At 50.5% G+C, this 12,500-nt stretch overlaps 1 protein-coding gene across 3 annotated transcripts in view; it reads left to right on the forward strand.

Annotated features, from left to right (window-relative positions):
• The window catches only part of ccdc102a (coiled-coil domain containing 102A), a 50,270-nt gene that overhangs the window by 26,046 nt on the left and 11,724 nt on the right, over positions 1 to 12,500 (forward strand). For all 3 annotated transcript variants that reach the window (XM_080885234.1, XM_080885235.1, XM_080885236.1), the window contains 6 exons: positions 1,521 to 1,940; positions 2,218 to 2,610; positions 7,839 to 8,062; positions 8,492 to 8,600; positions 10,051 to 10,167; positions 10,597 to 10,806. In XM_080885234.1, coding sequence (XP_080741360.1) covers positions 1,521 to 1,940; positions 2,218 to 2,610; positions 7,839 to 8,062; positions 8,492 to 8,600; positions 10,051 to 10,167; positions 10,597 to 10,806 — 1,473 coding nt within the window. The remainder of the gene's footprint in view (positions 1 to 1,520; positions 1,941 to 2,217; positions 2,611 to 7,838; positions 8,063 to 8,491; positions 8,601 to 10,050; positions 10,168 to 10,596; positions 10,807 to 12,500) is intronic.

A 12,500-nucleotide genomic window follows, 5' to 3' on the forward strand; every position in this document is an offset into this window, starting at 1 on the left:
CCTTTTTCTTTGTCTGTTACTGAAGGACGAGGTCAGAGGTCAAGTTTTCTGAAAATCGCGTGAACACAAAGAGGAACGTCACCCAAGTCGTTTGATCGATGCTGTGCTACCTGCAGCCCGTCCGTGTTTCTGATTGGTCAGATGCTGCAAACTCCGCCTCCTGCGTGTGAACACCCTCATGGTCTCACTGGGAAATCTTGAGTTTGTGCTACCCGCAGTGCACGGTTTCGGGAAAGCAACAAATGCGTGCAGGTCGACAGTGATGTCACCACGCGCACGTAGAATGCTGATTGGTTTAAAAGCTGACTTGGACAGGAAGAGGAGCACGAGCGGCGTCATTAACCTGCAGGAGGAGGGCACGGCAGTTTTCAGCGTCCTGTCCTCTCAGGAGTTCAACCAAAGCACAACAACAAACATGTTTGTGACACTGCCCCCTGCTGACAGCGCAAGACAGACCATGTGACCCTGTAGCCTGAGTCATGATGTCAGAGTGGGTGGAGCCAAATAAGGGAAGGATGTCGTGGTCATGTTGAATCTGCCGGAGCGAGCTGCCGTCTTTAATGTGGCTGTTCAGACACCATGAGGTTTCCAGCCCAGCTGGTTATTTTTACACTAACTACACTCGTGCACGTGATTAACTACACTCGTGCACGTGATTAACTTCCTGGGCTGATGGCGTGCACTGCCTGAAAGCTGTCAGTTTACCTTTGGAGGTCCAACATGTTACCTGTGCAAACGGGGCAACAGAGGCAAAAGCAGAGGGTGTGTTAGTGGTTTTACCCTCCGCTGAGCCCCCAGCTGCTGAAGCTAAACCTGCTTCATTTCCTCTCCTGCTCTGCTGCCTCGCTCAGACTTGTTCCCACAGTCCCACAGCTCCTCGGAAACTTCCTCTGGAGCGGGGAGGGCGGCGGAGGCGGGGGCTGAGCGAGGGGGCAGGAAGGACCGGAGCTTTTCTTGGCCCGGCGTCTGAGACCAGCTTCACCACAGCCAGCTTTTCATAACCCAAGCTGGCACTGACAGCCGAGATAACGTTCAGCCGTTACAGCATGAATGTGTTTCATTTAGACCCTCCAAGAAAAATACTGACACACATCGAATCCGAGCGATTATTGGAACGCCAGCAGGAAACGATCAGAGTCCACCAGGTGTCCAAGTAACGCCTCGCTCCACCTTTACTGCGCCGGGCTCACAGGAAAACTAGAGCCAGCAGAGACTTTGATTGGGAGCTTTGAAAGGCTGTGAGTGGACGACCATCACGGCGGTGGTCCGGGCCGCCGTCGTCCCCGTCTGTTTGTTTGTTTTCTTTATTTCTTTATTTTTATGGGTTTTCTTATTTATACAACATGTACAACAATACAAGTTAATCACAGTGGGGGGAAACATAAAACAAACAAACAAAACAAACGATTTTTATGGTTTTTAATACTTCTTTTGTTATTAAATTTGTATTTTTAGGTTTATATTATGTTTTTGTTTTGTCTCTTTCTCATAGCGCTCTCTTTCTGTGTTTCTGTCTCCAGGGTGAGGACGATGCTCTCCTGATTCTCGGCGTCCTCGTCCACCCCGTCGCCTCCACCATGAACCACACTCCCAGCCCCCACCTGTCCGACGGCGGCAAGCAGGCCGGCGGCGGCCTGCTGTGTAGCTTGGGTCTGGGATCCGACCGGGGCGTCCGCTCCCCGGACAGCCTCACCCACACCCCCAGCCCCACGGGAGGAACGCCCAGCTCCAGCCCCCCGCTGCTGCTGTCGCCCGGCCTGGGGGGCCTCGGGCTCGGCTCCCTCGGGGCCATGGGCGAGGCAGCCGGAGCCGACTGGGAGAGCAGGGAGGAGCTGAGGCTCAGGGAGCTGGAGGAGGCTCGGGCCAGGGCCGCCCAGATGGAGAAGACCATGAGGTGGTGGTCGGACTGCACCGCCAACTGGAGGGAGAAGTGGAGCAAGGTGGGAGAAATGTAGCTCAGTGGCACGGAGCAGGGTGGAGACCGGGCTGGGTGGGGCTCTAGGTGGGGATGTGCTTCAGTATCTGAAAGAAAGGCTCAGCTATGGAGCTACAGATGAGCAGAAATAACATTTCTGTGATATCGATCCACTGTGAGCCTGTACGGAGAAATAATATTATTAATAATAATGTGATACAGACGCTGAGGTGTTTTAGATGATGTCCTATAAAGAGGTTTGACAACCCGCCTGCTCAGTCAGTCGTCGTCTTTGTTTCCAGGTTCGTGCGGAGCGTAACCGAGCGCGCGACGAGGTCCGTCAGCTCAGGCAGCGGCTGGACACCCTCACCAAGGAGCTGACCGGCATCCGGCGCGAGCGGCAGGAGCTCGCCTCGGAGAACGAGACGCTACGGCAGGAGACGCTGCGCCTCCGCGGCGACCACGCGGCCCCGCCTCTGTCCGCCACATCCCCCTCCTCCTCACCCGCGCACCCCCGCGGCGCTTCCTCGTCATCCTCGCCGTCCATCCCCCCTTCCTCCCCGGCGTCATCCTCCTCTTCCTCTCAGGTCCACGGCGACGTGAAGCTGGACAGGGCGGCAGAGGGACCGCCGGGATCTCCAGAACCAGAACCGGTGAGGGACATGGACTTGGATAGGCAGAAGACGGGTCAGAAGGTGAGCGTGCTCTCAGCTGGCGTTCTTCTTCCTGGTTTTGGTTTCAGATTGAATTTCTTCCACACGAGGTCCTGACCTTTAACCTCTGCAAACTTTGGTTTTACCTTTGTGCATTTAAATGAAACATCTGCAGGATGCAGCTCTGACAAACTCGGGGCTCATGCGACCTGAAACAAATGATGCAATCATTAGACTGATCGGGGGGGGCATTTTAAGGTTGGTGCTTGGTGCACATGAAGGATCTGATGATGGTTCATCCATGGACATCAGTGAGTCCCGACCCAGCAGGTAGCAACGTGAAAAATAAGTAAACAAATAAAAGTACGTAGAAAAGAAATGAAGTCTGAGTGGGTCTGAACAGGATTCAGCTGAGTTTAGTAAAACGGTGACTGAAAGTTAAACCTGAGACCAACGTTCAGCTGTTGGAGAGATGAATGAGTGAAGGTGGTTTAACGCCCGCCTCCTTCACATCGGTGCGCTCGCATCCTCGGCTGCTACACGTGATCCGTGAATGTAGGCCACTCGGGCTGCTGTCTCCACCATGATAAAATACACCCCTGTTATAGCACCAGAGGGGTGTGTGTGTGTGTGTGTGTGTGTGTCTGTCCTATTTAGGAGGTACAGCTACCCTCTGCCTGTGCACGTGAACACGAATCACGCCGTGTCTCCAGAGGACGCTGTCTGCCGTCTCTGCCGTCGCTCCCATGAGGACAAACATGATTCAGCCTTTCATTGACTCTGTGGAGCTGCTTTGTTTCTGGAGGCCGATGTAACGCTCAGGCTTTATTCTGCCCAATAAAAACAGAAGAATGAAAACGCGACCGCAACAAAAACTGGGCTAAAAACGAGTCAGCCACACGTGCAACAGCATCAACAGCTGCTGCGCTGCAGGACTGCAGCTAACGCTGTTTATTGCACCATGAAAACACCATGACTGTGTTCTGTAGTTCACGTTATTGTAAAATTACTTCTGTGGCACTGAAAGCGCTCTCTCCAGGCTCCCGGGGATCGTTCGATGGTCAGGGTGTATTCCCGTCTTTCCCAAAACATTCCCTTTGGGAATTTCTCAGCATGATTTCCTGTTTCAGTTGATTCCTCGGCCTGGAATCGACTGGAGCGGACTCGCGGGAGTTTTGCATCCATTGGCTGTGAGTTCTTACACTGAAATCCAGGAGCAGAGGAAACAGAAGCTGTCTGTCTGTGCTGGTGCCCCCCGAATGTAGTGTTTACATGGAATACAGACTGGAGGGTGACGCAGGAACCTCGACACACCGTCTGTCCTTCTGTCCCGGGGGATCCCGAGCTGCTTCCAGGGGAAGGTTAGAGTAAACATATCATCAGTGAGTTCTACCCTGAGGACTCCTCTCAGCTGGGAATACCTGCAAAACCTCCAGAAATCCTGATCAGATGCCAGAACAACCTCACCTGGCTCCTTTTGGTACTTGCTCGTCACATCAGGCACCAAACCAGAGGGATCGGTTAAGTCTCCATCACTCTGACCTCAGCGGACCCTCGGGTCCTCAGGGATGCTGAAAGTGCAACACTGGCTTTAAAGATGGTACCTGGAAGTGCTGCTTCATGCTGACGTGAACCAGTCTCCTCGGGAATATAAGGCGTCGTTCTTTGGAGGCTGGTGTGGACACTTCCTGCTGGGCAGAGGCTGCAGGGTAGACCGGGATCAGTCAGAGACTCCTGGGTGTACGTCTCCTCCTGGCCTGGGATCACCTCGGGATCCCCGACAGGCTGGATGTGTGGACCAGCCTGTGAGCCTCTCTCGGGTCAAAAATGGGTGGATGTCCGTTATCATTGAGAGAGAGCGCCGTCACACTGTATGATTTAGAGACGGCTTCATCCAGTGCCACAAGTCTCTTTGGCTTTCGGTTGAGTTCTGAAAGTGCTGCTCGGTTTTATCCGTGACCTGCACCTGTAGTATCAGAGGTGATGAATCATGTGACTAAAATAGGCCCGACACATCCTCTCAGCAGCTGGGGGACGTTCCCCTGCGGTCACGTTTAAATCATTCTGCTTCTCGTTTTATTCTCGACAGCAACTCTCTGCCGTGGGCAAGGGCCCACTTCCACTGGAGACAGCGGCGACCTTCAGTCTGCACTAACATCTGATTGGCTGCTTCAGTAGAAAGTTCTGGTGTCAGGTCTTTAGTTTTTATGTGTGAGAGTCATCAAACCCAGGGACAGGAAGGGAATTTTACTCATGAGCTTCAGCGCAGGCGGAGGTCGATGCGGTGCTTCACCTGCACCCTGCCGTCCAGCTTTCTACTGTGAAATCTGGCGGTGCGTGGAAAGCGGCAGACCTGAACGAACTGCAGCGTTACAGAACCCGAAACGATGAGCGGGACAGATCTGGCCTGCAGCGTGAAACACGCCGGGGATGTTTCTGGCCGCTTTGGCCTCCGAGCAATCATCAGAGCGTCGTTAAAGCGCCGCAGCCTTCCCGAGCGTTGTTGCATCCATCCGTGCAGGTTTGAGTTCATTAAACTTGAATCTGAGCTGACGTGAACAAACCGAAGGCTGCAATCAAACGCCGGATTTCTGCGGTTTGTCTGCTGTTTGCAGCGGCGGTGGGTCCCTGTGTTTCTCCGCACACATGTTTGGGCTGCATGTAAACCGTGATTATGTGTCTGTCAACAGGCAGCAGAGGTGGTCTTGGAACGGTGGCTCGCTGCTGCTCTCACACAGCTCAGCCTCATTTCCTGTCTCCTTCCATTGTTCTCCTCTTTGAGTGCTTCCACATGTCAGGCTTTGTCTCACCCACAGCGGCGCAGCGGGGCCCTCTGTTGGCCGTCGCCTGTAATGGCAGCGTGGCAGCTCTGTTTTCCACGTGTTGGGACAGAGCGTGCTCCGTGACCTTGTGTCGCTTTTCCTCACGCGTGAGTCTGGACGATGCAGTCCTGTTGGTGTTACTGCGTCCACACTGGAGGGCTTGCTGTCATCCTACAATGATCCAAACTGGAGCAGTGAAAACAATGACATTTGACTGAGTCGTGATCTTTATGCTTTCAGTCAGAAGAGCAGTGGTAGGGCTGGGCGATACGACCCAAAATTCATATCTGGATATTCTTTAGCTGGATGGTGATATACGATATAGATCTCGATATTTTTTTTAAAGAGAGTTAAGAACAAAAAGAGAGTTCTTAGTCACACTGTACCAGATCTCACACGGGCACCTTTATTAACATTTTTTTTATTTTATTTAACCTTTATTTAACCAGGAATGTCCCGTTGAGATCAAAGACCTCTTTTTCAAGGGAGTCCTGGCCAAGAGGCAGCACATTTCAAGACAAATACATACGAACAAACAAAGTTAAAATTACACAAAACAATTACACATTATTGTGTACATACAGCGCAGATGTACTCAGAAATAAATGATCAGCATTAAATAATAATGCTCCATAAATAAAATAAAACAATGTTGTTTTTGTGCATAACGAAAAGCTCATAGTTGTGAAGTCAAAATGTAAACTAACAGACGCTGAGCATAAACAAGCATCTGTGGCCCTTATACACACAGTACGGTGATATTACGCTGAAGCACAGTACGTATCACTCCGCCAGGCTCCTCGGTAGCTGTAATGCTCCAACAATCCATCAAGCGCTGCAGCTTCGTAGCTCAGCAAAGTCCAACTAAAACATTTGTTGCTGAGCCTGTGCAGCACATAAACGCGGTTCGAGGTCAGTAAACACAACCAGAATTCATACATACGGCACACTGTCGATTTTTGAGAAAATCAAAGGATTTCAGGCGTCAACGCGTTAGCCCGGTTAGCGTGTTAGCCCGGTTAGCCCGGTTAGCTCGTTAGCTGGTTAGCTCATTAACGCGTTAACGCCGTCCAGCCCCACGCACGGGGCGATCCGCGGTAACTTGTTAACGGAGATTTGCCCCTTTAATGCAGTTATGGCGTTAACGTGATTTTAACGAGATTACCGCTACCAGCACTAAAACACTAATCTCCAAATGTTGTCTTTTTGTCGAGCAGCTCCTCTTTGATAGCTGCCGTGTCCACTTCATTGTGGCCACTACGTGACTGTAGCCCCGGGTTACCCGCTGAGGGAGGCGGGGCAGGAAGGTAACACCTGCTAAAAGTTTTCACTTCCTGTTTCTCGACTTGCTACAACAAACCTGCTCAGTCAGAGGGAAGCGTTCCCACAGGCGCGAGTGGAGCTCTGACGGTTGATTCTGCAGTTTGACCCTCTGTTATCTACAGAAGCTGCACATGTCAGCGACAGCTGTTCTTACTGCAGTACACGTGTTGCTGTCTCAGCAGCTCGTGCATAAGCTAAATAAGGTGAAGGCTGTTTTCTTTTTTCAATTTCTTCTATAGCTTATTATGGTCGCATGAATATTTGTGATGCTGATAATCGTGTTGTGAAAACCTGATGTTGTGACGATATCGTGACGCCTCAGACTGAACTTCCTTTGGACGCTTGATCAATAAAACAAAGCATGAAAGTTTTTATCTGCTGAAGTAAAATCATAACCTGTGATTGGATGTGACAGCAGGACATTGATAAATCAGGTTCCCTGCTCTCTTCAGTGCCGGCACCTCCCGGTTTAAACTGTCTATCACTGTGATCGATATATCGATTGATCAATCGATTGCACTCACATTTACTTCAGTAAATCTCAGCTGCTTTAGTTGATCTCCGAACACCTGCGATGGTCTCAGCTTTGATGCCAGGATGTCCTTACTTTTGAGGGAGCACTCTGGGTCGTGCGGGAGGCGAGTGGTTGTTCTGTGGAGGAAATAAGGACGAGGTCTTTGCTGTCCGCCTGCCACAGGGGACAGATTTACTGCGTGCTGCAGGACGAGCGCTACGCTTAGTTTTATTTCTGTTAAGGTCATTAAAAACACGCAGCGTGAAAATGATGTGAGAGTTCGCTGGCAGCAACCTCAGAAATTCCAGTTGGGTGGGTCCAGATTTGGTGCTTTTTTTCATGTTGTTTTCCTTCATAACTTCATGAGGAAACATCCACATGTTCAGGGCTGAAAAACTCATTTGAGCTAAAAGTCAAAGTTTACAGCAGGTTGCAGAAACTGTTCCACATGTTTCAAGTCTTTGTTCTCTGAGTAAAACACAGCATGTCTGTCACATCGTCCCTCCCTCTGTCTTTACCTGCCAGCGTGCGTCCGTCTCTCCCACCTGTGTGCGGTTTAGCCTTCATGTCACCGTCTGACCTCCCGGTCTCTTTGTCTCCTTCTTCATCAGGACCTGGAGCTGCTCGATTCAGTGCTGCGCTCCCGAGCTCCGGGCGCCGACGCTCAGGAGGCCTGGGATGGCCGCGGCGGCGTCAACCCAGCCGGCTCGCGCCGGCAGGAGCGCAGCCGACAGCTGTGGGAGGACGCGGGCACAGCGGAGGAGGACTCGAGCAAACTGAACGCTCTGCAGCTTCGCCTGGACGAGTCCCAGAAAGTCCTGCTGAAGGAGAGAGAGTAAGAGAAGCGGGAAAAACACGACTTCTGGTTCTGTCAGCAGGGACAGCCCGAGGTCGAACCATCAGAGAAACATAATCTAGTCATAAATCAGCATTTCACCATAGAAATCCTTCTTGTCTGTAATGTTTTTTATCGATCGCACCCAGAGATGTGAAACTCGTTTTACGAGTTATGTTATCGTTTCCACACCATCAGAAATCTGTAAAGACAGAAACCTGTCGGCTCGACTCTGAAACTGTAAGAACGTGAAGGTCACAGAGAAAGCACAAGAAAGCAAACAAACCACGAACACACGACAGATCGTACAGAAACAGGAAGTCTTCTGCCATTACATTTATTTTCTGTTATTTTATCACTCTGTTCTAGCACGAGTGGGTGTGGCGGGGAGTGTGGCGTGATTCATTCGTGCTGTCTGTTTCCCTGCAGAGACAAGCTGGCTCTGAGTAAGAGCATCGAGAGACTCGAGGCTGAGCTCAGTCAGTGGAAACTGAAGTACGAGGAGCTGAGCAAGAGCAAGCAGGAGGCTCTGAAACAGGTGAGGCACAGCACAGGTCACCTGAGCACAGCGGACGCTGCTTCGCGGGACGGTCCGTCTTCTTTAAACGTGCGCTCTGACTGTTTTTCTGCTAACAGACGAGCGCTTGTGTCTCTGAGCTCCGTGGTTCATCGATCACTGACCTGCTGTCGCACAACGAGAAGACAAAGACAGAGCAAAGCAGCCGAACCGAAAGAAAGCAGAAGGAGCAAACGTGACAAATACATCAAAAGTGCAACGAAGGAAGCCGGAGTGCGTGATTCTCAGGGACTTCCTGTTAGACACGCGCTCGACTTACAGCTTGAATTTCATAGAAAATGTTCCTCACTTCAGATTTTCACACAGTTTGGTCCACGTGACGCTCGCAGACGGTCCACAAATAATTAGCGTTCATAACATTTAGTCAGCAAACGAGCTGAATGTGAGAGCTGCGGACGGCGTTTGAATTTCACGACAAAAGGACGATGAACACAGGTCGTGATTGTTTCAGCTCATTAAACTCGGTGTGCAGCAGCTGCACAGCATCATGCGTCTGTGACGTGTTCACTTTGAATTTTCTGTTTTTACTTCTTTATACATCAGTTACTGTCAAACAGCAACTGATGCAACAGGACAGGCGCAGCTAACGTGCACAGCTAACGTGCACAGCTGACCTTCAATTCAGCATAAATAACAACAACAACAGCAGCTGTTACAAATAAATAGGAACATGTAAGAAGAGCAGGAGTTCTTAAACATTTCAGTGATCACAGTTTTGCTTTTGTGTGAACATTTTTGGGTCTTTGAATGTTTTTATTTCTGGTGTTCAAACCTGTGGCCTCTGCTGATCGCGCAGTGATCGTCAGTCATCACGAGTCATAAACTTTTCAAACCTTAAAATGACTTTACTAAGAAGTCTGATCGCTTCAAATGTCCCGGCAGGTCTTCAGCTGCAGGAGGCCTGCTGTGCTCAGCAGCGTCCAAATCATAAAGCCGAGTGTGACGAGCTCTGTCTTTCGAACCACTAGGGGGCAGCACCGCTCCGCAGACGGCAGGTCTGATGAACATGAGTTAGATAAAAGCAGCAAAGTGGGGGTGGGGGGGCAGAAGATGTGAGAGATGTGTAGATGATGATGAAGGTGACGGAGTTCGTAGATAAGCGTGTTAGAAGATGCAGATGAAAGCGGGATCGCGCTGCAGGTTGGAGGAGGCGGATGAGACGAGAGGCAGAGATAAGGAGATATGACGGGGGGGTCACGCTTATCTCCACGCATGTTGTTTCAGATCCTCCAACATCACAGGAAGCGTCTCACAGTGTCTGCTTTAAAGAAACAGCCGCCTCCCCCGAAAAACGTCCAGATAACATTAAATGTCAGGCGGCTTAGACGTGGATTTATTTCTAACATCAGCCTGAACGATGAAAGCCTGAGAGTCACTGAAAGATTAAATGTTCAATGTCTTCATCCTGCAGCTGAACCTGCTGAAGGAGATGCACCAGGACGAGCTGGGACGCATCTCCGAGGACTTGGAGGACGAACTGGGAGCTCGAACCAGCATGGACAAGAAGCTGGCCGAACTACGAGCTGAGGTGAGGGACCTGACAGCAGCGCGCGGGAATCACGACCCCGAGAAAAGCCGTGGGAGACGTGAACGGACGTCGCTAACATTTATAAACAATTTCAATCAGAATCAGATGAAAAATGTCAGACTGCTAAAAACAGTCTGTGAGTTTGTGGGTGCAGAAGCACTCAGGGAGGGGCGGCCCCCCGAGACAGACATGAATAATCACTAATGATTACATGCAGATGGATAAACACACAGTGAGTGAAGCACCCAGTGCATCATGGGAATCCCCCAGCAGCCTATAGCAGTGTAGCTTCAGAACAGCTGTTTATGTTATTTTAAGGCTAAAGTGGGCATTATTAGGGGTGTGGCCTCTTTGACTGACAGCTGGATGTTTGGGCCGCCGTACAGTCAATCCTGTCTCCATCTGAGGCGTGTCGTGTGTTTCCTACAGATGGAGCGGCTGCAGGTGGAGAACGCCGCAGAGTGGGGGCGTAGAGAGCGCCTGGAGACCGAGAAGCTGGGCCTGGAGAGGGACAACAAGAAACTGCGAGCTCAGGTTGAAGACCTGGAGGAGCAATTAGCCAAGCAGCGCCGGCAGGCCGCCTCCGCGCTCGACAGCGACCTGAAGGCCATCCAGACCGAGCTGTTCGAGAGGAACAAGGTGGGCGGGGCTTTCTGCGTGCTTACTTCCCTCTCTTCTTTCTTTTTCCTCGCGTGTTCCTCCACGGTCTCATCCCTCACGCTGCACAGCTGTCAGGTTTTTTGCTCCTTCATTTCACGACACCGTGGAAATCCCTCCACAGATGTAGAGACGGGCGGCGTTCGGTCCGAGGCGGGCATCGGCCGGCTGAATAACGAGGAAATCACAGAAGTAAACCAAGTCTAATCAAAACCTCGTGACAGTCTGAGCTCCTGCTGAAGGGGGGAGACGCCGCCGGGTCACGGGGTGTCCATGTCGTCATGGTTACATGCAGGGTAACTGACATCCAATAATACAGATGGAGAAACTTGTACATGGGCTGAGACGGTGAAAGGTGAGGGGTCTCGAGCTGAGACGAGCAGGTTCATCAGCTTTAACCCGTTTCGAAGGTTGCAGATAAAAAATAGAAGATTAACAAACTTCAGCTTTTATTTCCTTCAAGTGGAAGATGAGAAAGTTTCATTCAGGTGAAACAGCGTACCTGTAACCTCAGGTCAGGGGGTCGTTAAGGTCAGACGCCCTCTGAGCGCCCGACGCTCATCCTGCCTCTCCCACAGCTCGTTAAATAAAGTGAGGAGTTAAAAAGAGAATTTCTGTGGCAGCTCAGAGTTAACCCGAGTCTCATCAGGTGCCTTCCACCTGCGACGATTACACGTTACTTACTTTCCCTGCAGCCTGCAGCTGCTCTGCATGCTGCACATGCAGAGCAGCTGCAGGCTTCATGCCACGTTTGTGTGGACGACACAGAGGAGACGTTTCCACCAGCAGCTGCTGCCACTCACATTTCCACTGATTCACAAACGAGGTTGAAAGTGCAGGAGGTTTGGTTTCCTGCACACCGATGAGCTCGCGCTACGTGTTTGTGCCCCGACCTTGTCTTTCAGGAACAGCGTGCGTGCGTGTGTGTGTGTGTGTGTGTGTGTGTGTGTGTGTGTGTGTGTGTGTTTAAAAACAGAAAGATTGATTGTGTTTTGTGTTTAGTGTTAAAACCACAGTATTGATCCGCACAGCGAACAACAAACAGGGCGAGTGATTGAAACACACACACGCACACACACACACACTGTCCATGTGTGTGCGTGTGTGTGTGTGTGTGACAGATAAGTCACCTGATCACAGTGAGGCGTGATGATGAGGAGAGGTAGGCGGAGGTGCGAGGTAAGAAACGGCGTTTAAAGGAAGTGCCGTGGTCACGAGGTTTCAGGAGCGACTTTGACGCCAGTGGGCCCAAAGTGGGCGGGGTTAAACTTTTGAACTGTTCCCAAATATTAGAAGCGAGTTATTGAAGCGACCTCCAGCGGGAGGAGTGATTCACCAGACTGAATCACTTCCTGTGTGGACATCCCCACCGTCCAATCAGCTGACAGTTGTAACCAAATGAATTCATAAAATACTAAAGAACAGCAACAGCGATAAAAAAACAAGCAGAAAACACCAAAGATAATAAAAACTCATCATTTAAATTCCTGAAAGAAGAAGAAATCCAGCAAAAACTAATCATAGGTCTTTGAAAATGATCAAACCAACACAAGGATAAATACAATTAACTGATAATAAAAAGCAAATTATTAAACGCCCAAACAGAAATCAGCAAAAGAAGCAGAAATGAAATAAAATAATAATTTAGGTGAGACTTCCTAAAGAGGAGCAGAGCA

Source organism: Rhamphochromis sp. 'chilingali' (assembly GCF_963969265.1).
Source record: "Rhamphochromis sp. 'chilingali' genome assembly, chromosome: 6".
Taxonomy (NCBI): domain Eukaryota; kingdom Metazoa; phylum Chordata; class Actinopteri; order Cichliformes; family Cichlidae; genus Rhamphochromis; species Rhamphochromis sp. 'chilingali'.